This window comes from Suillus subalutaceus (assembly GCF_016647625.1).
Source record: "Suillus subalutaceus strain FC151 chromosome Unknown DFJ58scaffold_81, whole genome shotgun sequence".
NCBI classification, from domain to species: Eukaryota; Fungi; Basidiomycota; class Agaricomycetes; order Boletales; family Suillaceae; genus Suillus; species Suillus subalutaceus.
Window position 1 is genome coordinate 90613 of NW_024540330.1, and position 26430 is coordinate 117042.

The following is a 26430-nucleotide window of genomic DNA, read 5'->3' on the forward strand; positions in this document are numbered from 1 at the left end:
GAATAACGACTGAAGGAAAAAAAGATTAACGAACGTGTGACTATAGTAGGCGTTGCGTTCCGACGCGTACTGATATGTATATCTCAACAGTCCTCGCGAGTAAATACTAGAGCAATGCTAGAACATCTGACTTTCCACGCCTTATTAATGCCATAGAATAATTATTAAATGTCCCCTTCGCAATAACTCGTCACTCACAGTCGGTTTCTAGTACGCGCAAGTCTTTTCTGCTTCCCTCTAACTTTCCTCTCGCTGCGAATCAGACAGGCCTGTCGAATGAGATCTTGCAATTCTTGTTCCGCCTGTTGCTTCAAAGAATCGTATCCGAGTTCTTCAGCTGGAGCAAATGTTGAGAATAGACGTCCGGCGCCATCATACATGATATGTTTCTCGACCCACTGATGGGCAGCTTGGCGATCGTCCAGTCCTTTGACCACGACGACGACCGGTACCACATTCCCGCGATACGCTGTACAAAACGCGTAGAACTTCTGACGAGCTGCAGAAAGCTCGTCAGCGCGAGCGTAGTATATGAGAAGATCCCCTTCAGGCCTTCTCTCGGCATTTGAAGATGAAGAGTCCAGTGCAGGAACACGGTGAACCTGATAATTGTCCCCGCCGATGCGCACAAAGTAAGGCTTCAAGGTACCACGGATGCAGTGTGCAATCTCGACTTCTTCGTTTCGAGATGGGTCGCAGATGACGAGAGTGGAGGGCAGAGACCTTTCGCTATTCCCACTATCGCTGATCATGTTTCGCACAGCAGCGAAAGACTGTTTGAACCAGCTGTCGTCAACCACCCAATCCGAGCAATTCTTGACGACAAGGTTGCGTAGAGTTTCAGAAGACTCTTCGATGCGACGGGTGAAGACATCTGAGATTCCTGAGTGTTTTTGAAGCGTTGTGACGCATGCATGGTCTTCGAAATGCATGCCGCGACTCTTGAACTCCTTCTCATTGGCACCCCACCAGCTCTCCATGTCCGGCTCGTTCTCCAATCCTGTGATGACGACGACAATCGGGACCTTCTTTCGGCAGATAGCAGAGTAGAAAAGATTGTAGTTCCGAATAAGAGCGCGACGGGCTCTCGTGCTACGCACGCAGTATACCAGAAGGCCGATCCCATCCGATCTAGGGCTCATGAGCTCATGCAGCAAGCTCTTCAAGTTTTCGTCCGCCTTTGCCGCCGGCACCGTGCCTGCAGTGCCTTCATTGAGACCCGCGGTGTCGAATAGGACAAACGTCTGGCCAGAAATTTCGACTCTATGGCGTTGATAGGCGAACGTGCATCCAGTTGCACTGCTAGATGTCTTCGCTAGCTGCGTTTGCGCGATCGCATTGATGACTGAACTTTTCCCTGAGCCACTGTCACCGAAGATGACAATATTTCTTTCTAGCGGCCGAATCTGCTACATTTATCAGTAAGCCTTGGGGTTATGTGATTCAAGAAGTAGGCCACGTACTTTGCTCATTGATGCCTGTGGCAGTAGGGGTGGGGGAGGAGATGGCAGTGGTGACGGCGAAGATTGTTGTCCTTGTTCGGGGGCCGTTATGCCGCGTTGACTCGAAGCAGACGAGCGCAAGTCGAGTGCCTCTAGGTGGATGTCAAGTGCTATTCTTTCGTAAAGGTCAGAAGGATCGCCGTGGTGATTGAAACGGTGCCCGAGAGTGTCCGATAAAACGCCGGGGAGAATACTAAGTTGATCATCATCAGCACGACATACTGCCAGTGCTTCACGTGACAGATGAACAGCCTCATAGAAATGGTCTTTATTGCCGTCTCGTTCAAACCGTGCATAGAGGTCTCCAGCAAGCTTGTTTAGTGAGTATGCACGATGTGGGTGCCGTGGCGGACAAAGTTCAAGCACAATTCGCCGAAGCGATATACTCTCGTCCGAAGGATCACTAGGAAGTGTGTTGCACTGCTCGATGACATATGGTATGCCGTTGGTATCGAATACTACTTGATGGAGATGGCTGCCCTCGACACAAAGCGGTAGAATGGAGCGGTAAAGATCTGCGGCCTCACGGAGATCGGAATGGTCCCTTTTATGGGCATGACGCTTGCAGAGAGCATGGCAAAGGTCGAGGATGGATAACGGATGTTCGATATGTCCTCGGGGACGGAGCGTGAGTGCGGATCGGAAAAGGTGAATTGCTCGGTCAATATCGCTTTCAATAGTCTTGGCGAAACCACATAAAATGGCATGAGCAAGGTTGGAAAGCGCTGCAGCGCGATGTGCATGACCATGGGGACATTGGTCAAGCACTGCCTGAAAACCCTCAATGGCGCTATGGAAGTGCTCGCGAAGGTTGCTCCTCCAAAAGAGGGTGTATGCATCGCGTGCTGCATCAGTTTCAAGACCGATTTTACACTTGAAATTTAATTATATTAGCATTGACCGTAAGTCGTTGAATTGATGAAATACCTGCATGGTACCGTCTGCATCGTAGTATGGTACTTTTTTACGCCGTGCCTTCAATTTAAGAGATATGCGCTGATTATCAACAGCCAGGAATGATACTTCGAAACCGCTGTCAGGGAACAACGACATTGTGAGAAGTAAGAACTCACCGGACTGTCCGTCGTGCGCAAGCAATTGTTCTAAAGTCGTCTCAACTGTACCCACAAGCTCGCCTCGACCAAGCATTTGGCCACACTCAAATGAGGCGCGAATTTCGAGGCGGATTTCTTTGGAGGAGCTGGAAAAGAAGGGTAGAAGCCACATGGGAAACATCAGTGGGCTTCCACGGATGGTGAGGGTCTCATTCCAAGAAACACTGCAGTCGGCCATTGCAGCCTTGATGGCAGTGTTCCACTGACCATAGGAGGTGGAGACAAGGACATAATGGCCCGCTGGTGTGCGATTAGATGGAACGGCAAGGTTTTGGCCAGTAATCACTGCATGCACGTGGGAATATGAGAAATGTGAGATAGAAGGATAATTATGAGAGGTATGATACCTTCCAGTACTAAAACATGTCCGCCCAGCATGTATAGAACTTATATAAGGCCGGCGTATTAAGGCTGCTTGATAGGCTCAGTGATAGTGGAGGATTTGGAGGGAAAGCGGCTGCAAGAGGATGCAGCTTTAGTATGAATCACGGCGACATGCCAGCTAGGATTCTCTGTGAGCATTTTCATGCGCATGTTCAAATGTGAAAGTTCCGACATGACCTGTATACTATTGCATTGCCTGTATGTTGGAGAGACGCTCAAGCGAAAGTGAATGTGTTCGAGGCAAGGAGGCGGTTCTGATTTAATTAATACCAATTATGTAACGTGTTCGAACTTCGAAGTGACCCACAATGTTCCGTTTCTCTCGATATCGATCATTGATTGAGTTACTTCAGGATCACAGCTCGAGCTTCAAGTGGACTTACCACCTCAGGCTCCACAAATCGCGTTAGTGAGCGCTTGGAGAATCGGAACTTATCCGAGATAGCAGCGCCACATCTCAGGGAGGAGCACCGTGCTGGTGACGATCGACCATGCCTGCATGTGGTGGTTGGTGGGCAGGAAACCTGCGATAATCCTGGAGGCCGGCCCCTATTTAGAATTCTTATGGACTCTGTCCTTCCTACAGTGACTGCCATTTGATTCCGGGAGAATGCGGAACCAGAAATCCAGCAGGGTTGTGAGCTTCTGGTAAATTTGCAGTGAACTTGATTCATTGTTTTTTTTAGCGTGTTCTCTCTTCGATGTCATCAAGATGAATGAAATTTGAACCTGTTCGAGAACGGTCCAGGTTGTAGGCAAGTCGTCCTGTTAAAAATTTCGAGGTTTCACTGTGTCCGAGATGCTGTGTTGTCTCGGAAGCACGCCAAAATGCAGCGTGGTGACTCAGTCGGTCTTTTAATTATATACTGGCACCAACGTTTTTTCGACGTGTACTCGCATTTGAAGGTTCATTAATACAACGGTTCGTCACGGTAGTAAGAGTGTTGCTCGTGCGAGGTACTCGGTTTGTAGTGCGTCCATCCAGATTCCAAACCTCGATGTTCCTGCTAATGTACTTCATGTTCACCTCTGCTCATTCCCGCCAATGCTGGTGTCTTATCACTGGACGACATCGCGACTTGCAGTGGTATCGCACGCTGTATAGCATTATCTCAAGTTGTATCCTCACCCTTTTCGCCTGCACATGGACTTCGATCCATCTGAACATTTCATGTCATTCGCCACGTGCCGGAATCATACTCGCCGCTTTGGTTGCTCCAAAGTTAGTGATCTTATGGGCCATGCGGCAAATCTTCCACGCGGGCAAGTTTGTAAATAAATTCAATGATGAATTATTCAAGGGTGAGTCGATTCGTGAACCGGGATTACCACTTAGCGTTACAGGGAGTTTCCGGTGGAGTAGGACCCATGGGTTCTTTGCCATGATGGGCGGGTTTATACTCTATTACAACGGTCAACCTCATCACACCCTTGCCCGACGAACTTTTCGACTTCATACTTTCTGGGAGAGTCGATCAAAACCAAGCTGTAGAGATAACTGGGGATGAGATTAAAGACAAGAGTAAAAGGGACGTGGTCTCCAAGGCAGTCCTTGTCCTACAGATCACCTGGTTTCTTACTCAATATGTCACCCGCTACATCAAACACTTGGTAATTACGCAACTTGAAGTTGGCACGCTGGCGTTCGCCGTGCTGAATATCATCACCTGCTGTTTCTGGTGGAAGAAACCCCTTAATGTGCAGCGTCCTCATCGTGTGTATTTCAAGGACGAGGTACAGGAACCCTGTAACATCAAGTAGGTTGAACAACGTCAAATTCGCCGCTTCTCACTAACGAATTGAGTTAGAGAAAGAGGTGATTCCGACGAATGGGATACACCGATTTACCGCGTTTTCGGACCATTTTTTGGCATGCTGGGCGGCCTCGTCGACCATAAAGATGACCTGAAACTTTATTACGAGCCTCTTCGGGTTCCCACATTTTTGCCGATTACCAACGCCTTCAATTGTAAACGAGACACCAAGATAATAAGTCTTGTCGGACTTGTAGTGATGGTCATTTTCGGTGGACTGCAATTTTTCGCATGGTTTTCCCTCTTCCCTACACACCTAGAGCAAGGTGAGTACGCTCATCATCACTGGCTTACCTTTGTTTGTTGTCCCGTGCATGCTGCTCGTCTCTATCGGCGTCGCCGAAACGGCGGTAGGATTGTTCTTGTTCTTCATTTTACCAGTGATATATTTCGTTGCACGTATAGTCTTACTGACACACATGGTTATTGATTTGCGATCGCTTCTTTCTGACGCATACAAAGCAGTATCTTGGATATATCTCTTTCCTTATTTGTAGCAATCTATACTTACTAGGATTGTTTGCAACACCTTAGCGATGCTCAATTTCAAAGACGACACTAAACTCCGTAGTTTCTTATCAACGCTCGAGTTTCATACGTGGCCTGGTGCCCGCTGTTAACCAATATTTGCTTAGCTAACTACTGCCCCTGTCCTCTCCAATCTGATGTCAAGTTCAGTTTTCTTGCGCTGATCGTCACATACCAATCACACATGATGACACAGCCATGCCGCCTCATGCATCTGTCACAGTCGCATTGGCAGACCGCCGTACTTGTTGAGTCAACCCTGATAAAGTGTGTTAAACTGTATAAGATCGTCGCTGTATACAAATGCTAACGGATATCGAATCTCCAGGCAAATGCCAGTTGTAAATGAAAGCCTCACTGCAAGTAATCTTGGCACCGAGACTTCTTAAAATGAGGCTTTCATTTGCAACAACAAATGGTATACCCATGGATAAATGGGTCTGCTGGGAGGCCACTTGGCCAACCGTCATCTTCGATATCTGGTCCGCGGGAGATGTTTGCCGGGTAAACCCGATTAAGTACCATCTTCGAATGAACTAGTGAGTAACTAACGCCCGAACATATCGCTGCATGCATCATCTCAAGTGATTACGTAGGGTTGTTCTAGCGCGCAAAGGTCTGACAACAAGAGCACAATTTATAGCCTACAATCACCTAGAACAATGTCGTTCTAAATTCAACCTCCCTTCCTGCATCCCCGGTACTCTTTTACATCCATGGCGCACGCGCCCAGCACAGCTCCACTAAACTTCATTGTCTTCGGTGAGATGGGCGTCGGGAAGAGCTCGTTGATAAATCTCGTTGCTGGGAAGACACTCGCCAAGTCCTCTGCCGGTTTAAAATCCTGCACTCTCGAATCAACCGAGTATACAATCGCATTATCTGAACCCCAGCTTAATGTCAAATTATTTGATACAGTGAGTACGTGAATTGTTCCAACGTGCCGATATTTTAAGTCGAGACCCATACAGGTGGGGTTGAATAACACCACAATGAATGACAAGAGTTATCTAGATGCGCTAGTGAAGGCGCATAAAACTCATCGCCTCCCTCCAGAACCAAGGAGGTGTACACGGCTTGCTGTTCTGCATCAAGGGCGGCAACAGAATATTGGAATCTACGCAGCAGAACTACAGGTTGTTCCACGAGTTCCTGTGCCAGGAGAAGGTGCCCCTTGCTCTGGTCATCACCAACCTCGAGAACGTAGAGAACATGGATGACTGGTGGATGGAAAACCAGGATGTTATTAAAGAGTATGGAATAGCTCCCGTTACGCAGGTCTGCATCACTACCATCAAGGGCCTCAAAAACGTATACGAAGAAAAATACTCGGAATCCAGGAAGAAAGTATGTGATATGTTGACTACGCTTGGAAGGGGAGATGCGTGCTTGGTGGATATTAACTGGTTTGCGCGGATGTGCAAGAGGCTGCGGCAGTTTTTCATTCCAGGCAAGGCGCTAGGGAAGAGTCGTGAAAAGATGTTACAGACGCTCACGAAGCGTTGCAAGCTGCCCAAGCAAGATGCAGTGCAGCTTCTTCAAAGGATTGAATCCGACGGCGAGGAGAACTAGTGACTTGACTAAGGCTCTTGTATTTTATTGAACATGATACTCATAGACTACCCAATACTTAGTAGTATATCCAATTATCTAGCATGCTGTCATACATATACCCCCGTCTCGCAATCGATCCACTCTGCTCACAAATGTTTGCACTGTGGTCAAAATTCCGAACCATATGGTATACTGGCGGCCTGGCTTACTACGCCCACACCGGTCTCTCCTGAGAGCTGCCTCCTATGTTGGACCCTTGAAGCTGTGAAGCTGTGTGCAACGTCGATCGATACCCCTCTTCTGTTTGTTCGCAACACGTTTGGATGTGCAATTTGGTCAGCTTTAAATCCTGACGTGTCATACCTTTCGGCGTCCTGAAGAACAGCCCCGCATGATCGGGCAGGGAGCACCAATTCATAATACTGCTGCTGCGATATTGCAAGCGCTGTCAGGGACTCCGATCTGTGCCCTGGCGCTCGTAGTCTTCCTTAATCAGTGTCGTTAAACGTCCCTTTTTAATAATGTGGCAGCCAATGACTGCTTGTCTAGCCACCGTGACGAGGTCAGGGTTCACCATGCTTTGCACAAATAAGTTCAAAAGTACTGATTAGACCCTCGAGAACCTCACGATAATGCTCATTTGAACAGCATGGTGCTGCAGGGCTACATAGCAGTAGCAAGTTGCGCCGTCTTTGAGAAATTACTTGGGAAGCGTCGACTGCATTGAGTTGAATGAGAAGAAATGAACATGCACCGTGCGCGACTATAAACAGCTCTGATAACCAGCAGCAGATTGCTAACCGTCCGCGCTTGTGGCAGGAATATAAGGGCGAGAGAAACGGAGTGCCACACATTCTGCTGGCAGGAGCCGGAGGGCAGTGATAGGAGGGCAGGTGAGAAACATGCCGCGGCAAGGCGTTCTGTCTGCTATGTCAGTCACGTGTATGTTCAGCCACCGACTCAACGATACGATAGTTGGAACTTGGCCTCTACCTAGTTCACTGCTCTATTGGCGCTATCTTCGGAGTCGCCGACGACATCGATAGTGCAGTGGAGAAGCGTAGATTTGTTCTGCGCTCTTTGTCGTTTCGTGTCATTCGTGTTTGAGACGATCAACTGCCTCCACTGGCAGGACCCAGGTGGCTTTTCATGAAATCACTGCGTGACGCGATGCTAACTCTAGTACTATCGGATTTAGATGTTGGAAATGAAAGCCTCATGAATACTGCGTGTATATGGATGCAATAATTCTGTTGGACGATGCCGCCCTTGGTCATGGGGGACTTCTTCAGCGGGTAAATCCGATGGTTTCCCTTCTAACGCGCAGCCTTCATGCATGAACTGATCTAGGGCGTCAAATAGTAGCATACCTGACAGGGTGACAGAGGTGTGTCATCCTAACAATGAGCATTCAACATTTTGTATATACCCTGGAGCTCTCGCTCCACGCCTCCCTTCTTGCTCCCACCTGGATACCGTTTCGCGCCACTGTGCGCGCACCCAGCAGTGCCAGTCACTCCCTCCAGCTTCCGCAATGTCCTCTCAAACGGGACCACCAACTTCATTATCTTTGGCGAGATGGGCGTCGGCAAGAGCTCGTTGGTAAATCTCATTGCTGGGGACCAACTTGCCGAGTCCTCGTCCGGCGCTCAATCATGCACACTCGAATCAACCGAGTATCCGGTCACATTTTCGGATTCCCAGCTTAATGTAAATCTATTTGATACAGTAAGTGGACGCAATGATTCCCAGCGTGTGGGTATTCTAATCCAAAACAATCTAGGTGGGCTTGGAACAGCCCCACTATGAATAACGCGGGGTATTTGGATGCCCTGGTGAAGGCACATGAGCTCATCGTCTCGCTCAAGAACCGAGGAGGTGTACATGGCCTACTTTTCTGCATGAAGGCTGGCAGAGTGTCGAACACTATGCAGCAGAACTACAGATTATTCTACGAGTTCCTATGTCAGGAACAAGTGCCCCTCGCTCTGGTCATCACCAATCTTGAGAATGAGGAGAATATGGACGACTGGTGGACGAAGAACAGGGCACATATCGAAAATTCGGGCATTGTCCCCGTCACGCATGTCTGCATCACAACCATTAAGGGCTTCCAAAACGCATACCAAGCCAGATACCTCGAATCCCGGAAGAAGGTGCTAAATATGCTTAAGGAACTTGGAGATCGTGATCCATGTTCGGTGGACGTGAGCAGTTGGTTTGCGCGGATGTGCAAGAAGCTGCGGGAGTTTTTGGTTCCGACGAAGGGGTTGGGGAGGAGTCGTCAAAAGATGTTACAGATGCTCACGAAGCGTTGCAAGCTGCGCAAGGAGGATGCGGTGCATCTTCTTCAAAGGATTGACGCGGATGATGTAGGGGCTTGATTAAATTTAACAAACGTCATGCTCATATATTAATATCCTGAAGGCCTGATAGGCTATCGAGTATTTAGTACTAGTACTTCATCCAAGCATACCAGCATTTCTTATTCATACAATACAATACTACCGTCTGGTGATTGATCCGAGTGTTATCGGATCACTCTGCTCGAATTCGACCGCATATAATGGACGTTCACATCGATCCCTCTTGAGCTTGAATTTGCAGTAGTAACCTCGTTTGGTTCCCCTGAAATTGTTCTAGTCTCTCCTAGGCAGCCTGTGACCTTGGCGACGACAATGCATTATGCAGTCGTTGCTATATCAGGATTCCTAGGTTTGTTCCTTGATTCAGGAACAAACCTAGGTAAACGTTTACTCCTATATCATAGCCAATACTTGCGCTCATTGTCACTGCATTCTGTAATTGGCCGCGCCCGAGGCTCTTCCCACTCGGATAAGCATATAACTATATACCTTGCTGGCAGGAACTAGTACCGGCAGTCTCCAACATGACTGAGCAACTCCCCCCGTATACTACGCTTCCACAGCCAGAGCCCGAACCACCGCAGTATACTCTTCCAGAGACATTCAACATCGGACGATGCAACACGCAGCACCTCGTCCGCCCAGATCAGCTCAAGGCCATCTTCAGCTTCTGGCAGCGTTCAGCCACCTTAAGCAGCGGGTCGTTGCCAGCGAGAGCCTTATCGCAGGATTAGAGTCGGACAGTGAGAAACGTTGGGTATGGTTCGTCAATTTGGCCGTTGAACGGTGCGTGCCTCGCCTGCGTTGTGCGTGCGCTTGCACTGGTACTCACTGCACTGGTGGAGCGCAGGTTCGAGAGGTGGTGTTTGACAATCAAGCAATCTGATACAGTAGAGCAACGACTGCCTCCCATTGATGTCACCATGGTGTGGCACTCCTATCTCCTGAATCCGAGGCAAGCATGTCTTTAATTCTTCATAAATAATGAATCTAACGTTTTTCGGTCACATCCGCAGCTGGTATGCGGAAGACACCGCGCGGATCTCCAAGCTCAAACCTCTCGCTCATTTCACTGATTACTTTCCTAACCTCCTCGTGCGCCACAACACTTTGAACGATGTCCCGAGCTCGCTGAACGTTATGCTAGGTCAACCATGATCTACTAACCACTGACGCACCACAACATGAACGTGTCCTCTGCTTGGGAGCGCCGTACCAAATTACCGTATGATCCATTTGCATCTGCTGCGGATCTCACACACAAATCTATCGAGTGCCCATACTGTTATCGCACGGTTCTTTCGCGTATGTCCCTTGTGCTTGCATGGCATGGGAATCCATTCTGACAACCAGCTGTAGCGTTCTTGCAGCCGAACGGGAAGGGATATGCCCAGAGCAACTTTAGTGTCGAGTGTGAATGTGCTCAACCAATTACGAAGGAACTTCTCGGGCTATACAAGTTTGCGAAAAACATAGTTGAACCAACAGCGCCTGATACATATCTGGCGTGGGTGTCGCTTTGCTGACCATGTTGAACGACATCTAATATAATCTTATACACACAGTGCAACTCTACATACACCACGTAACATCTACGACACTGGGCGCGGAGACACGATCAAGAAGCGCGTCCTCAGCTCGTATATCATTTTCCAGAATAACGAGGCAAGTGATCCCGTGCGCCAGATCTTGATAAACGTCCAGTATGACGCTGCGCGCATGCGTACCGTACTGAACAAGCATTTGAAGCCAAGATTGTATGTCTTATTTTTGTTGCAATGAATACATTTTCTCAATTGAGGGACAGGTTGAATAAGATCATGGTGCCTACACGGACGACAGGGTGTTTTCACTCGATTTGGTCGGTGCTGTAAGCAGACCCTCACGTTAATTGTATTCAAGGACTGATGTACGAATCTAGGTCCTCCGACAAGCATCGTTTGTGAAGAAGATGGTCAACCTTGGGTGGACCGAGCCAGGATATTTTGCTAGCGAGGTAGATACAGTGGCGCTGCAGCATTGCATAGCTCGGTATCACGCGTGCGTACTTGCTTCTTTCTTTCTACGGACTGCACAAAACATTGCTCTGCAGCTTTTTGAACATCATGGCAGAGTCCTCCTGCCTCGTTCTTCGTGCCCACGCTCGACATCGATCTCGGGTGGCATACCCATCAACTCATGGCGAGTCAGTATCAAAATGACTGCCTCTCGCTCGTGGGACGATATGTTAATCAGTATGTGTTGTCATACAATGCGGAACACGCATAATGAATACGCATTTTTCAGTGATGACAAAGTGGAAGAAGGTCAACTTGCGACCTCCTTCGACATTACCTGTCGTGCTTGGAACGTAAGCTATTTCCCTGGAATACGATATTCCCATTAAACTCCTCTAAATCATAGGACCGTTATCGCGTACCCTACATGCACTGCGGGTGTCCACTGCCAGGAGACACAATCGGCCAAAAGCTCCGACGCCTCGTCTCCTCTCAAACCACCAGCAACGTGCTTTTACTCCCTCCCAAATCTGACGCACGTGCTGCTACGCACCCAAGTGATCACAACGCCGTGTTTGCCCTGCACAATATGTCCGCAAGCCTGCGTCAACGGAAGAACCGTGCACGCAAGGCAGAGATCCGGAGACTGCGTGCAGAGCGGAACGGGAGGGCTGTGAAGAGGGATGGGGATGTTGATCATGGGATTGCATTTTTGTATCCTGTGCCGATGTTCTATTACTACGCTGGTGGATGCGTTGCTGCTGCTGGAGCGGTGGTGAATGGAGGTTTGGGGTGTGCAGCGGTGAGTGTCGTTGTGTTTGGATAATGAGGGATGCTGATATCAGGTTTACAGGGGGCAGGCGGCTGCTCGATTGGTGCTGGTGGTTGTGGGACGGGATGTGGTGGTGGCTGTGGAGGCGGGGGTTGTGGAGGCGGGAATGTTTTTGGAGGCGGAGGCGGGGGTGGTTGTGGAGGCGGAGGCGGTTGTGGAGGTGGAGGCGGTTGTGGAGGCGGGGGCGGAGGCGGCTGTGGCGGCGGGTAAACCAGACTGCCTGCAACATTTTCTTGAATCTTAAATGTCTCTATGTAAGCTTATCTGTAAGATATTCGTCCGGGATCAGATATTGTACTATATATTGATTGGTCTTCATAGCATCACGACAATACAACTTCGCGCTAGCCAACAGTACCGTTATCAATTCCCATGATCGAGAACATCCTCTGCATCTGCGAAACGAAGCGGCATGTGCTTGTGCGATATATATCACTAACATCCCGAAATTGAACATGGAAATGCACGTGTGAAGGAGGTCGATCAACAACGTTGTCGTAGCCTGGATCCTTTGTTTAGGTAAGGCAGACGTTCCGGAGGAACTTCGTCACCTCAGTCCTCGAGATCCTTGAGTTGACAGACTTGCCGTAATGTTTGCGAAGAACTCTCATTGAAAGCACCATAATGATTCAGCTATTGCTCAGACATAAAGACAAAACAGCATTGATGTATTCCTTCTTATAATTCTGTCGTGTCTTTCCTGCTAATGAATGAGAGACCCTCTGGGTTTTGTGAGCGATTCAGCGATTCCAAGGAATGTTTCAGCAAGTTGAACCTAAAAACATGTCAAGTGGGCTTGACGCTCGCCGCTGGATGAAATTGCATACCGTATCTAAGGCTTCTGTGTATGAGGACGGTGTAACTGCTGCGGGGGCCAAGTGGTCTCGTGGGGCATTGTTCTGGATCTCAAGAGCGACCTGAAACATCCTTCTCAATGTCGCGGAATGTCTATTTGTGCCAAAAGACACGGAGTGGAAGGATAGTGCTTTTCTATATCGAAGTTAGGAAATCAATGAATCAAAAGAACAGCCACAAACCCGAGGCGGACTGCAGCGTGGCACAAATCTTGAACAGTTTGGTTCTCGATAGGGCACTCGCCATCCGACAGAAAGATGATAACAGGAGTTCTATAGTATACACCTGTATAAACATTGTACAGATCAATCGATAATCTGGGACTCACCTCTCCGTGCTCCAGTGTTGCTCCATGACTGACTGGGCACGTTGAATCGCAGCAGTGAAATTTGTGCCTACCGAAGTGTTGTGACGTATCACAGCGTCTAGTAGCTGGTCAGGCGAGCTGGAGAAGTCGTTCACCACGACGTCCACAACGGACCGATCAAATAGGATGATACTGTAAGAGTCTCGTCTGGCTGATTGTCGACCAGCAACTGCCGCAGCTCGGGCAGACCAAAAGCCGTACAGGGACGAGAGAACGGCGCCAAACCTGTTGTTAGAACGTTGGATAATTCTGTCTGAGGCAGGAGTATTCCTGAGAGGTTGTCGGTCTGTCAATCTCATAGAACTAGATCTGCCAATAGTCAGCATGCGCTGTGATATTCAACATGTGGCATGTAATACCTATCCGCCACAAAAATTCTGGTGTACGTTCATTAGCAACTTTCCTGTAGAACACAAGAAAAGATACCTTACACATGGAATGCTTGCTGCATCACCACGGGATTCCTGCAAGAGAAAAAATGCCCGTCGTTGGAGACGTGACCGAGGGTCGCTGGGGCGTTGTTTGGATCCATTGGAACGTGAAAGAGAGGTAAGGTACAAAAAGATGGCTGAGCGGCATTGCCTTGTGCAGCACTGTGTTCAGGACCTGGTGTCAGGATGAGTAACCAACAAAGATCGGCAACAGAGAAGACTTGACCGCTGCACATGGCGTCACTGAAAAGGGAATGTGATTCACGTTATGGACTAGGGACTGAGAAACCCACCATTTTGCAAAGTTTGTTTGTTCCTCCCGAGAATATGGATCTTTGAAGCCTATACACATCATGATACCAGCGACACAGGAACAACATGTCGACTTACCACTCCGCCGCCAGAAAAGATTATGTGTCAAAAAATCTTTGGGACGGTCCGGGTGTGGTAACAGTCTCTTGAAAATATGCTGAGCTTCATTGTTTCCTATGCATGAGGCGGCATCCTCCGCACGACAGTAGTCAATGTGGGCGTGTCTGCCCAGCGCCTGACAAACGAGGTTGCACATCATTGGTGCGCCCTCATCATTTGAAGAGAAGCGACGACCTTCGACCTCGAGACCCGAATCATCAGGGCCATCAACTGCCCATCGTGACGAAGACATGGATCCGTGTCTCGTTTCATGCTCTTGTTGCGGGTGACCTGGTGTAATGGTTCGTAAAGCGTGACTGCTGAGGTGCCCCAAATATACCTACCGAGCGGTGATGTACAATAGTAACCACAGTGATTACACCTTGAAAGACGAAAAAAAATGAGGAATAACCGCAAAAATGAAAGAAAAATACCAACTTTGTTCTGCAAAAATGCACTACTCTTTGGTCCAAACTATGGTTGTGCGGACCTGCATGTGCTACCAGTCCTGGTGGTATCGACTTGGCACATCTCAGTCGTTTAGCCACTGTTGAGGATGAGTCAGTGGCAGTGTCAGAGAGTTAACCAACTCGACACACACCTTGCGAGTACTGCGAACCAAGATCGTATGTCAACTCAGAAAATGATGTTCACAACAGAAACAGCACGCCACCTTCGTATACTGGAACGTCTCGTGCCTTCCCGTGAACGTCGCCTCGATCGATTGTGGCGCAGTCTCAATTTCGCAGATGCCCTCAGCAGCGCAGTGCATAGAACACGAATGCTCCTCCCTGGTTGAAGTTTAAATATTAAGATACAAAGATACACTGGATGGTTGTCGACAAACCCGCAAAGATGAATAGCGTCGTCTTCCAAGCCATGAAGATGGTCTGTATTCGCACAGAGTCTCTTGCAAAGTTGGCAGGGGAAAGAGCAAAGTCGAGCATCGCATAGGTGTTGGTCATGGTTCACGTCACTGCGGCAAATGAGGTGTCAGAAGGTGGTGCGAAGCGTTCATTTGATGACTTACCTTGGAATGCCACAAGTACCGCGGCAAGGGGGAGTGGATCCGTCACCAAACCTGAGCTTTGACAGATCGCAGGGCTAGAGGCGTTTTAAGCACGTAAAAAGGCTATTCGAGGTTCAAACCTACCTGACCGCAGGCATGCACAGTAGCAGCACATAGATGGTCGTCTTCTGCGTGACCGATCACCTAAACAACAAGTTCGATGGCCTTTTACCCACAGTAAAGAGGATCCATCTCACCTTCGTACACTCATCCAGACATCCCCGTCTCCCAAAGAGTTTGCAAACTTGACCACAGAGATGCGCATTTACAATACATCTGGAAAGGGCGAATCCAATGTGAGTTGGTGTGCGGATGTGATCGCGAAAGACTTGCATATGATAGCCAGGATGTCCCGCCCTGAAAAGTTATCAGTCATTTAATGCTGCAGAAGTACAAATTTTGGCTTACGACATAGAGCAAGCCTTCGTCTCTCCAGATGACGCACAGAAATCGCAAGAATGTGTGCAATCATGAGTAGTCTGGCAGTCATGCTGTCCGTCATGCAATCTGCTCTGAATGCAGAGCAGTTCGCAATTTTCACACTTCAGTTTGCACAACTGCAAGTTGCTCTTCAAGTCCACTGTTGCGCTTTCAAACGCTCTCATGAGCTCGTCAATACTTGCTTGCCCGCTTTGAAAGCGAGCAACATTCGATGATATCCACTCGCGAACATGGGCGACGCGCAAATTGACCAGACTGTCGATATGGGTGAGTAAATTCTCAATCCAAAGATCATCCGGCATGTGATGGCGAGAATCATAATCTCCCCATGCATGAAACAGAACTTGGAGAGCGGCCTCTCGAGGAAGTTGCAACTCCCCCCGCCAATGAAAATTCCGACAAAGTATCAGGCATGTCAATCGGGACATCGTCATCCAGGTTCTTGATAAATGCCAGGTTAATAATGTAATTCAAACATCAGATAGCAGAAGTCACACCTTCAAAGGTTCTGTGTCAGGATGAACCTCCTGCAGTCCGAATGCTAAAGCGTTGGGCAACCGGGCGAGAAGAAGTTGTGCTCGATGCGAGGCCATCGATTCTGCGATACGTCGTTTGTCAACTGAACTAGTGATTACTGTAATAATACGCACGTGACAGAGCGCCCCAATCATTTGCCTGCAGAAAATCTTATGAATGCCCTCCCAAAATATACGGCGCATCAAGCGTACCTTCAGTTTTGCCATCAAGGTCTTCACCGTATGAAGGAACTCTCCTGCTGTATTATGAGTGAGTTTTTGTTTGTCCAACCGACGCTTAAGGGCTGGGAACAGTTGGTAAAATTCCTGCGACTCGATCACCGGCCTACAAAAACGATAAAGTTGTATGTAGACATAGACATAGGAACCGCTGCACACACCATGGAATTATATTCAACTGTCCAGCGTGGAGGCAAGAAATGAAGTTTGCCTCTTGTTCGTCCTGGACAATCTTCTGAAACTTGAGAGCGAACCTGAGTATTAACTTGAGTATGCGCTCATCAAGATATGGCCAGAAACGTGCTCTTTAGTGACATCTGTTTTGTCTGAATCCACGACATCCTGGAAAGTTGTTGAGGTTAGGAATATGAAGAGACTATCAGAAATGAAAAATCACTTTGATGATGATTGCCAATGTTGATTGAAAGAGACTTGGGTTGGCTGCTGGATCGAGGACAGTCGCACTCGACTGGAATGACTGGAATAGTCCTGTAATATCACGACTCAAGGCAAAGTTATTCCGGAATAGCACCTATGAAACGATGTTAAGCTCTGATTTACAGTATGAAAGTAGCGGCGAACCAAGTTGGAAATTGCAGTATTGAAAAGGACGAGTAAAGTATCTTCTTGAGTGGAGCGCTCAATACTATGGACACCTTTATTCAATGAGGATTCAGACATCAACACGTAAAATCGCAAGGATGACTTGATTCAACATACCTTCGAAATCCAAAGCGACCACAAGGGTATCTTTGGTCGGGGTCACTGACATCCATACTCCTTCCGTCGTGCGCATCGCAGATCCAGCGAAAGATGTGTCCACGAGATGATTCAAGGAAAAGCTTTTCCCCACAGATTGTTCACCCATAGATGACACAACTTTGACAGGCTTGAAGTAAAGTCAGTGCCTTGTGAGAAATCGTTGAGCATTCAGATGGACCATACCTTTTTGGCCATGTATGACTGAAATAGAGATTCATACCAACCAAAAGACACGTAGTCGACAATGCGGTTGACATCCGCGCCAAGAAGGGACTTCTCCAGTTCAGTAGAATACACGCCATCTTTGAGTGGAATAAAACGGTTTTCCTTTGTCACAGCGATCTGGATAGGAATGAGACAGAGGAATTCCGCCAGCCATTCACCAGCACGAAATTTTGATACGCCCCACTCCGCACCGTCGAGGTGATCATGGTGAAAAGCAGAGTGTGTCATTGTAGAGACAGCGATTCTCTTGAGAAGATTTGCGGTTGGCTTCTTTGACATCCTTTCAAAGTTTAAAACAAGATCGTGGAAGTGCGGCACAAATGTATGATGGTCCATATCTGTAACGAAGACCAATGTTCGCTGACACCTTTTACTGGACGACGTTATCGTTTCCCGCTGAACGGCAGGAAGAACCGGGAAGCGAGTCCACACTTCGGCATGACAATCTATGAGACAGTTGTGGGCGGTAACGCTCTCGGGCTTTGCATTCCCTCCTCGGGCACCCTTTTCTTTGAAGGTGAACTCTGTCACTTTCCGGGTGATATCGAGAGCAATAGATCGACATGATTGAGTGTCGACGTCGAGTGAGACCAAATGCACGATATTCCGGCTACTAGTCAGTGAAGTCAGAAGCAGTGGCTGGTCTAGTGGAAGATCAGGGATCTCGAGCGGGATACCATCTGTTGAGCCGAAGGTGCTCCAGTGGTAGGCGGTTAAGAACAAATCAGACCCGCAAACATGAGCCGTGATTAAGCAAGAACCATCCGGAGTCGAGTAAATTGCCATTGGAATCTGAATGAGGTTGAGAGTTGCAGGCCTGTGATGTATAAATTAGATGTCTTTCGCTCTTGTAAGCATAAATCTGACCTAAACTGCATTGTCGTCAGGGAGTAAACTCTGGCCTGTGCTAATGTATCAACGAGCAGCAATTCTTCGCCACCGCAGATGAAACACGCATGATTGATGGAAGTCCCTTCAAGATACCATTGAGTCAGGTTGACCGCACTGCCACTGGCCTGAAAACCGAGGGTATCATCAAAAACGAAGATGTGTAAGAAGAGCTGATGGCGTGTTCGTCAGACATGTCCTAGCAGATCCATAGTGAAACGAACCTTCTCTGTGGCAACAACGCTCAGTACACGCTTTGACTCGTCAAAAGCCAGAATAAAATCCCCGATCTTGTCACGGTACAACTTTTTCCCACGGCTGCTGTGAGTCAAGGCGCCCTCGATGGCAGTGAGATGTTCCAAGTACACCGTCAGGTTTCCAGACCGATCAGTCATTGCGAGCAGGATCTTCTCGCCTGGAAGTAATTGCGCCCTCCTGTGGATTCCTGTATCAGTTATATCTAGGAGTCGAAGTGCAAAGAGCGCATACACCACTGAATGACCAAGGGGTAACAAGAACGGGAACGAGTTCCTGAATTTTGGTGAGGGAATCGAACTAGAATCTAACTGTAAAGAATGTAGATCCTGCGTTGTCAGTTGCATGGGGTGAACCGTGCATTCCAGCTTTGGCTCCTCGAAAGATTCCCTTGAACCAGTTATTTGCACCGGAGATGCTGCTAGAGACCGTTTCATTGGCATTCAAAACTATAAAGAATGGTTTGCTTACCATGATAGTAACCTCGTCCATCCTCGATGGCATCGATAAGAAGGGCGTGCTTGCTAATTTATGGTTATGGATGTGATGGAGCAGAAATGCAGAAAAATTGCTCACGAATGATGACCCGTCTGTGAATGGGCATTGATGTCAGCAATGAACCTCTTTCGTAATTCGGCCAGTTGCTGCTCTTCACTGATGGCCGCTTCGCTATGAACCCGGGCCACAGATTCATTAATTTGTATGCGCAACGATGCATGAGCCAAGGTCTTCGTTTGGGCCGCTAGAAGCGATCTGAAATGCGCCAACGCAGCAGCCCTGGTACCTGCAACAACTTTTTTCATGATAGGAAGCTTTTCCATGTCATCCAACCTAGCGAGCAACTGAGTGTCACTGGTCTTAGATGCAGTAGCCTCTGCAACTCTGAAGGTCTCATCCACGAACTGGGAACCTTGCCCAGACGAGATGAAGGAATTAATACTGCTCCAAGCTTGCTTCACTAATCCCTTCGGCTGCTGCTGCGGGGAAACCTGTTTCCCTAGCATCCTGATAGATTCCTTGACATGTCGCATGTCTTCGTGCAGGATTACATCCAGGAAGTCTTCGCCTTCCATCTTGATGTCGGGAAATTGACGAAGTAGGCTTTCCGCGATATAGACTCGTTGCTTGTAGTTCTTGAAATCGTGGCTGTTGATCTTCTCGATGCGCAGCTTTTGCAACGTTTGACGAAAATTTTTCTCTATTTCTGGGTATAACTCAATGATGGTCGAAAGTTGATCTGGATAACTGTTACTATGACGCAACTTCATTGCAGAGATGACTCGGAATACCTTGGGGTTTAGAGCTAGCCTGCTCGCTTTGCGCGGAATGAAAGGAAGAGCCATCAGTTGGCATACTTTGCGAATGAATCAAAAATGGACGAGGCTGTTTTAAATTTCAAACAACTCACGAAGGAGCGACAGCAGGTTCAACCGGATCTAGACACGCCGTTATTATCAAACGACTCGATTACACAGATGACATACCTTGAGCTACAGGGTCGTCTCGTTCGCTCTGGTCAGGGGAAGGGAAGGAACCATGGGTGAAAGTGCTGAAGTGATCGAGTTAGATAAAGAGTGTAACGCAAAGGGATACTAACGGAAATTTCTCAACGATGGCGTCCACCAATTCCCTGTGGAAGATGCGAGTGAGAAAAGGCAAGTCATTCTCGAGCTTCGTCTTGATGCTGGCCTCAGTTGATGCTTTGGTGGCCCTGACATTGGAGGAAATATCGGCAGACTCCCGCCGCCATTGTTCGCACAATTGCGGGAAGCGATTCCGAAGGCCAGCACTCAGTAAAATATGCACCGCGTTAGCATCCAGATTCTCCTTCACTCGCAATCTGTCACTGTGTCTGAAGAGGTGTCAATTGAAATCCAGGAACTGCCACTAAGAGTAACACCCACAACCAATCACCTAACTGGAGGCGAGTGACCGACCTACGCTTCCAAACATCGGTGATCCGCCTGGCAGGTAGATATTTAATTGTCATGAACCCTTGAGTAGTCTCGCCGTGCAACAATCGAGGCTTGTGCAGTCCAAAATCTTCTGGTGCGTCCGGGTGAGGCTGGGGCATGGCTATGCGAACGGATGTAGCCTACATGCGCTTGTCAGCACTGCACCAGTGGTAATAAATTGGGCAAAACCTTGAATCCAGGACGTAGCTTTACGGCTTCTTCCTGCTGGTTGGTTTTCCTCACTTCAAATGTGAACATTCTATCAGGCTCGTCGTCGTCTTTGTCCATTTCCACCACGGTGTCTTTGCCTTCCTGTCCAATCCATACAATGGAGCGGGCATGCTCAGGGGAGATGAGTGCCATTATTTGGTCGCACATTGTTGTCAGGTACCTAATGCCCTGTGTCAAAAAAAATACCGAAACTCAGAGAGAATTAGACGAACCGCATAAAGGTAACACGGTTACGTTTCACGGATGAAGGAGCTGAATCATCCCAAGTGGCATCCTCGGGCCAGTAGACGACGAACAATTGTTCATCGGAAGTAGCTTCACGATTTGTTCGGACAATGTAAAGCCCAGAACGAAGGTTTGGTTTCGAAACACTGGCCTCGCTGTTGTCCACAACAAGCTGCGCTGCTCTACAGAAAAGAAAAGTTCTTTAGGATGTCGATCTGCAGCTCAAACTTTGCATCTCACATGTGGTCGTCGACAACGCCGAGAGACAATAAGAGTCGCGCTATTTCTTCTTTGCTCCCATAAATGCCGATGGGCTTCACGTTCAAGCCATCCAGCACGCTGAACTTGACTTTCGTCATGGACACATATGAACCAGGACAAATGGTATTGGTGAATGCCCGGAGTGAATCCTGTGCAATGATAATTTTGTCCACTAGGAGCAATCAGCGAAGGAAAGTTCAGCAAGGACAATAGAGTCACCTAGTCCACCGCTCCCTTGTTCACTGATCAAGTCCAAGACCCGATACATCCCTTCAATCGATTGGACAAGGTCACGAACATCATCGTGCGGAGGGGAGTCTTCCACGTCCATCTGACAAAGAAGAACGTGGAATCTCCAGCCCACATCATGATGATCACAAGGAAACTGAACTTACATAGTCTTCACCATTATCGGATATTATTGATTGATACAAGTCGTCATCCGAGTCATCTGTCCAATCTGTTTGATCACCTTTTGACGTGTGCGCTTGTGAAGTCGAGCGCTCGTCGTCGTCGTCCATCTCGTCAAGCTGATAATATGAACTTTGTGGATCACGGAAAATCTGTTTGCGAGTTCTGTGCTGAGTAAGATGTGGGTGTTAACGTTGTAACGTTGAACGTTGAACAAGGCGCAAATGCGGTTTTTAATATTAAAGTTGGTGGCGGTGGCGGATAGCTCACCAGCAGGCAATCTGCAGGCTGCTCGCGTGCTTTATTATATATGTGACATAATAAAGCACGCGGCGGCACTGCGGCAGCCTGCAGATTGCCTGCCAGCAGTGTCTTCGGGGAAGACTGCTCTGCAGCACGTTTTCTTGAATACCTCTCAAAATGTGTAAGTCGCATCTCTAACCTCACCGTGACATGTCGATGATAATCGGATATTACATACGGTAGCAATGTCGTATTGGCAGGAGAATTCGAAGAAAGAGTTCGTCAGAGGAAATAATGCACTGAAAGATGAAAGGTGACAATGATAAGCTGACAATGAATCAAGTGCACATTTGATATTCAGTAGGTCCTACGGTATGCATCTATAAGCCCGCGTCGGGAAATTTCCAACATATGGTGAATGATCAAACTTGATGCAGAAAAACAAACATGAAAAAAGAAAGCCGTGTCTCGCCTGTCACTTCACATAATCAACTCCAAGGTCTACAGCAGAATACAATGGACGTCCGGCGCCACCATGTGTCATATGACTCGACCCGATGATGAGCAGATCTGCTATTATTCAGTCCTCCGACCACGGCGAGGCCGAGGAGCACCACGCTTCCGTAGTACACTCGAGCCAGTTGTCGTTGGCGCCCCATCCAAGCAATTGTTGACAACAAGGTTGCGCAAAATTTCGGAAGACTCTTCGATGCGACGAGTAGAGATGTCCGGGATGCCTGGGTATTCCTGAAGCGCTGTGACGTAAGCATGACCTGCAAATTGCATGCCATGACTCTCGAACTTCTCCCTGTTGGTATCCCACCAGTTCTCTATGCGAGTCTCTTTCTCCAGTGCCGTGATGATGACAACGATCGGGACCCTCTTCTGGCAGATCCCAGCATAGAACATGTTGTAGGCCCGAGCGAGAGCACGAGGGGCAGAAGTGCTGCGCACGCAGTAAACCAGAAGGCCGATGCCATCCGACTCGGGGCTCATGAGCTCAAGCAACAGCTTCTTCAACTGTTTTTCCGCCATCGCCGCCGGCACCGTGCCTTCAGTTCCCTCATTTAAACCCGCGGTATCAAACATGACGAATCTCTGACCGGAGATTTCAACCGGGTAGCGGTCAGAGCTAGAAGTGCATCCCGATGCATCATTGGATGTCTCCGCGAGCCCTTGTTGCGCGAGTGTATTGATGATCGAACTTTTCCCCACGCCGGTTTCGCCGAATATAACGACATTTCTTCCCCTCACATGTGTCTGCTGCATTTAATCAGTAAGAGTGACAACCTCGAGAAGTAGGCCACGTACTTCGGCATTGCTCAATGATGCGGGCGGAGACAGTTGTGGTGGCGATCGTTTCTGTTCAAATTCCGGTATTTCTGAAGATTGAACTACACTCCGCTGATCATAGTGCCTTTCGCTGTGCTGGCCCGACGAGATCTGGCTGGCATGCAGTTTGTTGGTGTCGAGCACTACCTGATGAAGATAGCTCCCCTCCACACAAAGTGGCAGCACATAGCGAGAAAGATCCGTTGCTTCGCAGAGATCAGCGTGAGCCTGTTGGTGCAAGTAACGACATTGGAGAGCCTGGCAGAGGTCGAGGTTAGAAAGCAGGTGATCAGGGTGCCCCGGGGGACGAAGGTCGAGTGCGGAGCGGAAGAGGGAAATGCCATGGTCAATGTCAGTTCGGACGTTTTTGGCGTTGCCACGGAGAACTGCATGTGCAAGGTTGGAGAGTGCTGCGGCGCGACCTGGATGGTTGAGGGGACATTGGTCAAGCACTGACTGAAAGCCACGAATAGAGTTGTCGAGATCACTGGCAAGACTGCTCGTTCCAAAGAGAATGTATGCATCACGCGCTGCATCAGTGCTGCGACCGATCTCACTCTAATTGGTTGACTAAATTAGCAGCGATCAGAAGCCCTTAGATTAACATACCTGCTCATTGCCGCCCACAGCATGATTGGCCATCTGCGTAGTTTGTGAGCATCGGGCTCTCAGCTCAAGAGATATGCGCTGATTATCAACAGTCGAAATTGATACTTTGGAACCGGTGTCAGGGAATGAAAGCATCACCGAAGGTGAAGACTCACTGGGCCACCCATCGCTCCCGAGCAATCGTTCGAGAGTGGTCTCAAACACACCCACGAGTTCACCTTAGGCCAAGCATTGGTCCAGACTCAAATGAAGCACGGATTTCGAAGGTGGACTGCTTTGGATTTACGGGAAAATATGGGCATGAGCCATCGAGGGAACTTCAGCGGGCTTGCGTGGATGGTGAGGGTCTCATTCCAAGAAACACTACAGTCGGCCATTGGAGCCTTTATGGCAGTGTTCCATTGACCATAGGAAGTAGAGACCAGGACATAAAGGCCAGCGGGTGTACGATTGGATGGAATGGCCAGGTTCACGCCAGCGATGACTGCATGTAGGAATGTAAGAAATGGAAAACTGAAAGATAATGTGAGTACTACCTTCCAGAACTAAACCGGGTCCGCCACGCATGTTTTACAATGGTACAGGGGTCGTCTAAAGGAAAGGAAAGTACGTAGTTGGCAGAAAAATCGAAGAGGAAAGGGCTAATGACAACGTTGCCGGGAGAGGGGGATGATGCAATGACGAGTACTCAATTAGAACAATGGAACAAACGGTGTGTACGTAAAGCCAGTATTAAAATCTTCTGCGACTGACTTTTCGAGCTGAGTCGCGCGCTAGTCACTGGCCCTTTTCACAGAAGTCGGCACTTTCACAAAACTCGTATTTCCAGCTATCATAGCTATCATTTTCTCTCACTGGCAGTTTGGCAGTACACGCATACGACTTGAATCAAAGGAACGATCGATCGGTCGACCGGTCGCGGACTTTCTAACTTGTGACGGTCTCGCTACTGGCGGTAGTCATGATATTAATGCCATATGCCATGTTGCATCCACTTGCCAATAATGCAGAGTAGAATGAACATGAACGCGACAATAGACCTGATGAGCTGAGTGGTAAGGGAGTCTCAACTTGAAGGCATTCAATCATTTACTTACTCAAGCTTCTCTGCATGCTCCTCCAGTGACCTTGTTCGTATCTTACGATAGCGACTTTGCATCACGATATTAATGCCACCAATGTTTCTTGAACTGATTGTCGCACGGGCTATGCGCCAGCAGTTCAGCGCTCGTCGTGTTAAGGACTTGGGGTATTTGGGTGTTCTTCATCTGTCAGAGCAGTCTGAAAGCGAGTCGTGCATTGTAAACTCTGGGCATGTCAGACAAGTCACCATGCGCGTCCTCAGATCAGGAGTCTGCTGAAGCACCTATAGAGCAATATGAAGGTGAATCGGTCATTCTATCATGTATCCTGAACATGTTCCTCATGACGTGTGCTCGTTTCTCAAGGTCGTGACGAAACCCTTCGTGGTTCTTCAGCAGTTCATCGTACTCCACTGTTCATTTCAATACATGGGGAACTCGTACCCTTGCGAAACCGTTCAAAAAGCTATTTGGGGTTCATGTGTTTCAGAGCAATTGGAAACTCGGCCCGATCCGTGCTCTCTCTCAAACTATACCTGACACTTAACTGAATAGATTACGCGTGGACTCAGACGCACAGTTGATGGGTGGATGGGGAACCCTACTCGACGCTACAGCCTGGTGACCTTCTCAAGCTGATAGGTGCAGGGATGTATTGATACTCCGGTCCCAACGGCAAAGCAGATCTGCAACCGGAGTGAAGCGAATGTATCGAAAGGATCGATTCTCTTTCAGGTGGCGTGGTTTGTTTTGCAGCTCATCTCCCGCGTCATCTATCACCTCGAAATCACTCAGCTAGAAGCCGAGACACTAGCATTTGCGGTTCTCAATTTCATCACTTACGTTGTGTGGTGGCACAAGCATCTCGATGTGAAATATTCTCATCTAGTCTACTGGAAGTTGACCGAGTCAGAGCTAAAAGGCTACATTAGTATTCATGAGCATGCCTACGCCCCAATCAGCTATATCGCTACTGATTATGTTTACCACAGTATCCCTGAAGATGACCCACTCACTGTGTTTAAGATCTTTACTCCGGTCTTCTGCCCCCTTCACGAATTGATGGGCGGGTTTGTTATCACGTACCACATCTCCAAAGCTCCGAGTTCCAACATTTAATAGCAGCATCGAACTAGAAGTCTGCGACACCCAGGCCCATTTTCTACTTGGATTGATTATAGCAATCATCTTTGGCATCCATTGTGTCGCTTGGTGTTTTGCATTCCCCACATTTCAGGAACAGGTCCTATGGTGCATCAATGCCATCGCTATCACTTGCACCCTGGCATAGCTCATTTTATTCTTTTTTGACGTCCTGATGCATAGACAAGATGTAGCACACGCCATGAACTATAGTTTGTGCTATGTTTTCCATCACAGCACACGTCATCTTATATTGGTCACCGCTTTGTGTAATCCTCCTGACACATACAAGGCGGTGCCATGGACTAGCCTATTGCCACACTTGTATATAGTTTTTGCTTATGGTACATGTTACACACTTCTGAGCTCATATTTGCTTCTTTCGTT

General features: G+C 48.3%; 9 protein-coding genes across 9 annotated transcripts; 6 read left to right on the forward strand and 3 right to left on the reverse strand.

The window, feature by feature from the left end:
- Nucleotides 1-73: 73 nt before the first annotated feature.
- Nucleotides 74-3143, reverse strand: DFJ58DRAFT_474532 (uncharacterized protein). The gene is made up of 6 exons (XM_041380558.1): nt 2965-3143; nt 2576-2902; nt 2430-2524; nt 1464-2375; nt 199-1409; nt 74-140 (listed from the first exon to the last, which is right to left on the reverse strand). The coding sequence occupies exons 1-6, from the start codon at nt 2993-2995 to the stop codon at nt 107-109; spliced, it is 2610 nt and encodes an 869-aa protein (XP_041241998.1). The 5' UTR covers nt 2996-3143; the 3' UTR covers nt 74-106.
- A 704-nt stretch (nt 3144-3847) lies between these two features.
- Nucleotides 3848-4746, forward strand: DFJ58DRAFT_796744 (uncharacterized protein). Its single transcript, XM_041390594.1, has one exon. The coding sequence runs from the start codon at nt 4000-4002 to the stop codon at nt 4507-4509; it is 510 nt and encodes a 169-aa protein (XP_041241999.1). The 5' UTR covers nt 3848-3999; the 3' UTR covers nt 4510-4746.
- Nucleotides 4606-5381, forward strand: DFJ58DRAFT_474557 (uncharacterized protein). Its single transcript, XM_041380559.1, has 2 exons — nt 4606-4758; nt 4810-5381. The coding sequence occupies exon 2, from the start codon at nt 4874-4876 to the stop codon at nt 5243-5245; it is 372 nt and encodes a 123-aa protein (XP_041242000.1). The 5' UTR covers nt 4606-4758; nt 4810-4873; the 3' UTR covers nt 5246-5381.
- A 524-nt stretch (nt 5382-5905) lies between these two features.
- On the forward strand, nt 5906-6915 carry DFJ58DRAFT_915080 (uncharacterized protein; the record flags this gene model as incomplete). The annotated part of the gene is made up of 2 exons (XM_041395422.1): nt 5906-6260; nt 6400-6915. The coding sequence occupies exons 1-2, from the start codon at nt 6060-6062 to the stop codon at nt 6913-6915; spliced, it is 717 nt and encodes a 238-aa protein (XP_041242001.1). The 5' UTR covers nt 5906-6059.
- Nucleotides 6916-8454: 1539 nt separating this feature from the next.
- Nucleotides 8455-9447, forward strand: DFJ58DRAFT_796753 (uncharacterized protein). The gene is made up of 2 exons (XM_041390595.1): nt 8455-8629; nt 8650-9447. Exons 1-2 carry the CDS (start codon nt 8476-8478, stop codon nt 9279-9281), a joined length of 786 nt encoding a protein of 261 aa, XP_041242002.1. The 5' UTR covers nt 8455-8475; the 3' UTR covers nt 9282-9447.
- A 340-nt stretch (nt 9448-9787) lies between these two features.
- On the forward strand, nt 9788-12302 carry DFJ58DRAFT_717110 (uncharacterized protein; the record flags this gene model as incomplete). The annotated part of the gene is made up of 13 exons (XM_041384325.1): nt 9788-9941; nt 9992-10049; nt 10114-10226; nt 10294-10358; nt 10411-10453; nt 10623-10770; nt 10829-11020; nt 11106-11133; nt 11185-11303; nt 11378-11497; nt 11550-11613; nt 11667-12066; nt 12091-12302. The coding sequence occupies 13 exons, from the start codon at nt 9788-9790 to the stop codon at nt 12300-12302; spliced, it is 1716 nt and encodes a 571-aa protein (XP_041242003.1).
- Nucleotides 12303-12371: 69 nt separating this feature from the next.
- On the reverse strand, nt 12372-21895 carry DFJ58DRAFT_746884 (uncharacterized protein). The gene is made up of 42 exons (XM_041387493.1): nt 21619-21895; nt 21443-21554; nt 21203-21395; nt 20950-21144; nt 20696-20897; nt 20456-20646; nt 20149-20403; nt 20036-20100; nt 19960-19987; nt 19841-19905; nt 19128-19788; nt 19023-19075; nt 18786-18972; nt 18521-18731; nt 18276-18469; nt 17367-18225; nt 17142-17310; nt 17004-17077; nt 16819-16953; nt 16726-16763; nt 16583-16675; nt 16395-16527; nt 16317-16341; nt 16164-16264; nt 16067-16107; nt 15634-15921; nt 15423-15582; nt 15310-15369; nt 15187-15260; nt 15004-15132; nt 14830-14947; nt 14758-14767; nt 14595-14703; nt 14501-14538; nt 14136-14447; nt 14039-14087; nt 13746-13988; nt 13674-13691; nt 13276-13623; nt 13130-13219; nt 12920-13082; nt 12372-12867 (listed from the first exon to the last, which is right to left on the reverse strand). The coding sequence occupies exons 1-42, from the start codon at nt 21742-21744 to the stop codon at nt 12796-12798; spliced, it is 6687 nt and encodes a 2228-aa protein (XP_041242004.1). The 5' UTR covers nt 21745-21895; the 3' UTR covers nt 12372-12795.
- A 164-nt stretch (nt 21896-22059) lies between these two features.
- DFJ58DRAFT_796765 (uncharacterized protein) lies at nt 22060-24530 on the reverse strand. The gene is made up of 6 exons (XM_041390596.1): nt 24355-24530; nt 24105-24302; nt 23974-24036; nt 23819-23922; nt 23189-23767; nt 22060-23140 (listed from the first exon to the last, which is right to left on the reverse strand). Exons 1-6 carry the CDS (start codon nt 24383-24385, stop codon nt 22454-22456), a joined length of 1662 nt encoding a protein of 553 aa, XP_041242005.1. The 5' UTR covers nt 24386-24530; the 3' UTR covers nt 22060-22453.
- Nucleotides 24531-25608: 1078 nt separating this feature from the next.
- DFJ58DRAFT_663033 (uncharacterized protein) lies at nt 25609-26019 on the forward strand (the record flags this gene model as incomplete). The annotated part of the gene is made up of 1 exon (XM_041382330.1): nt 25609-26019. A coding segment is annotated over one exon (411 nt), but the record flags the coding sequence as incomplete, so codon positions are not given.
- Between the last annotated feature and the right edge of the window lie 411 nt (nt 26020-26430).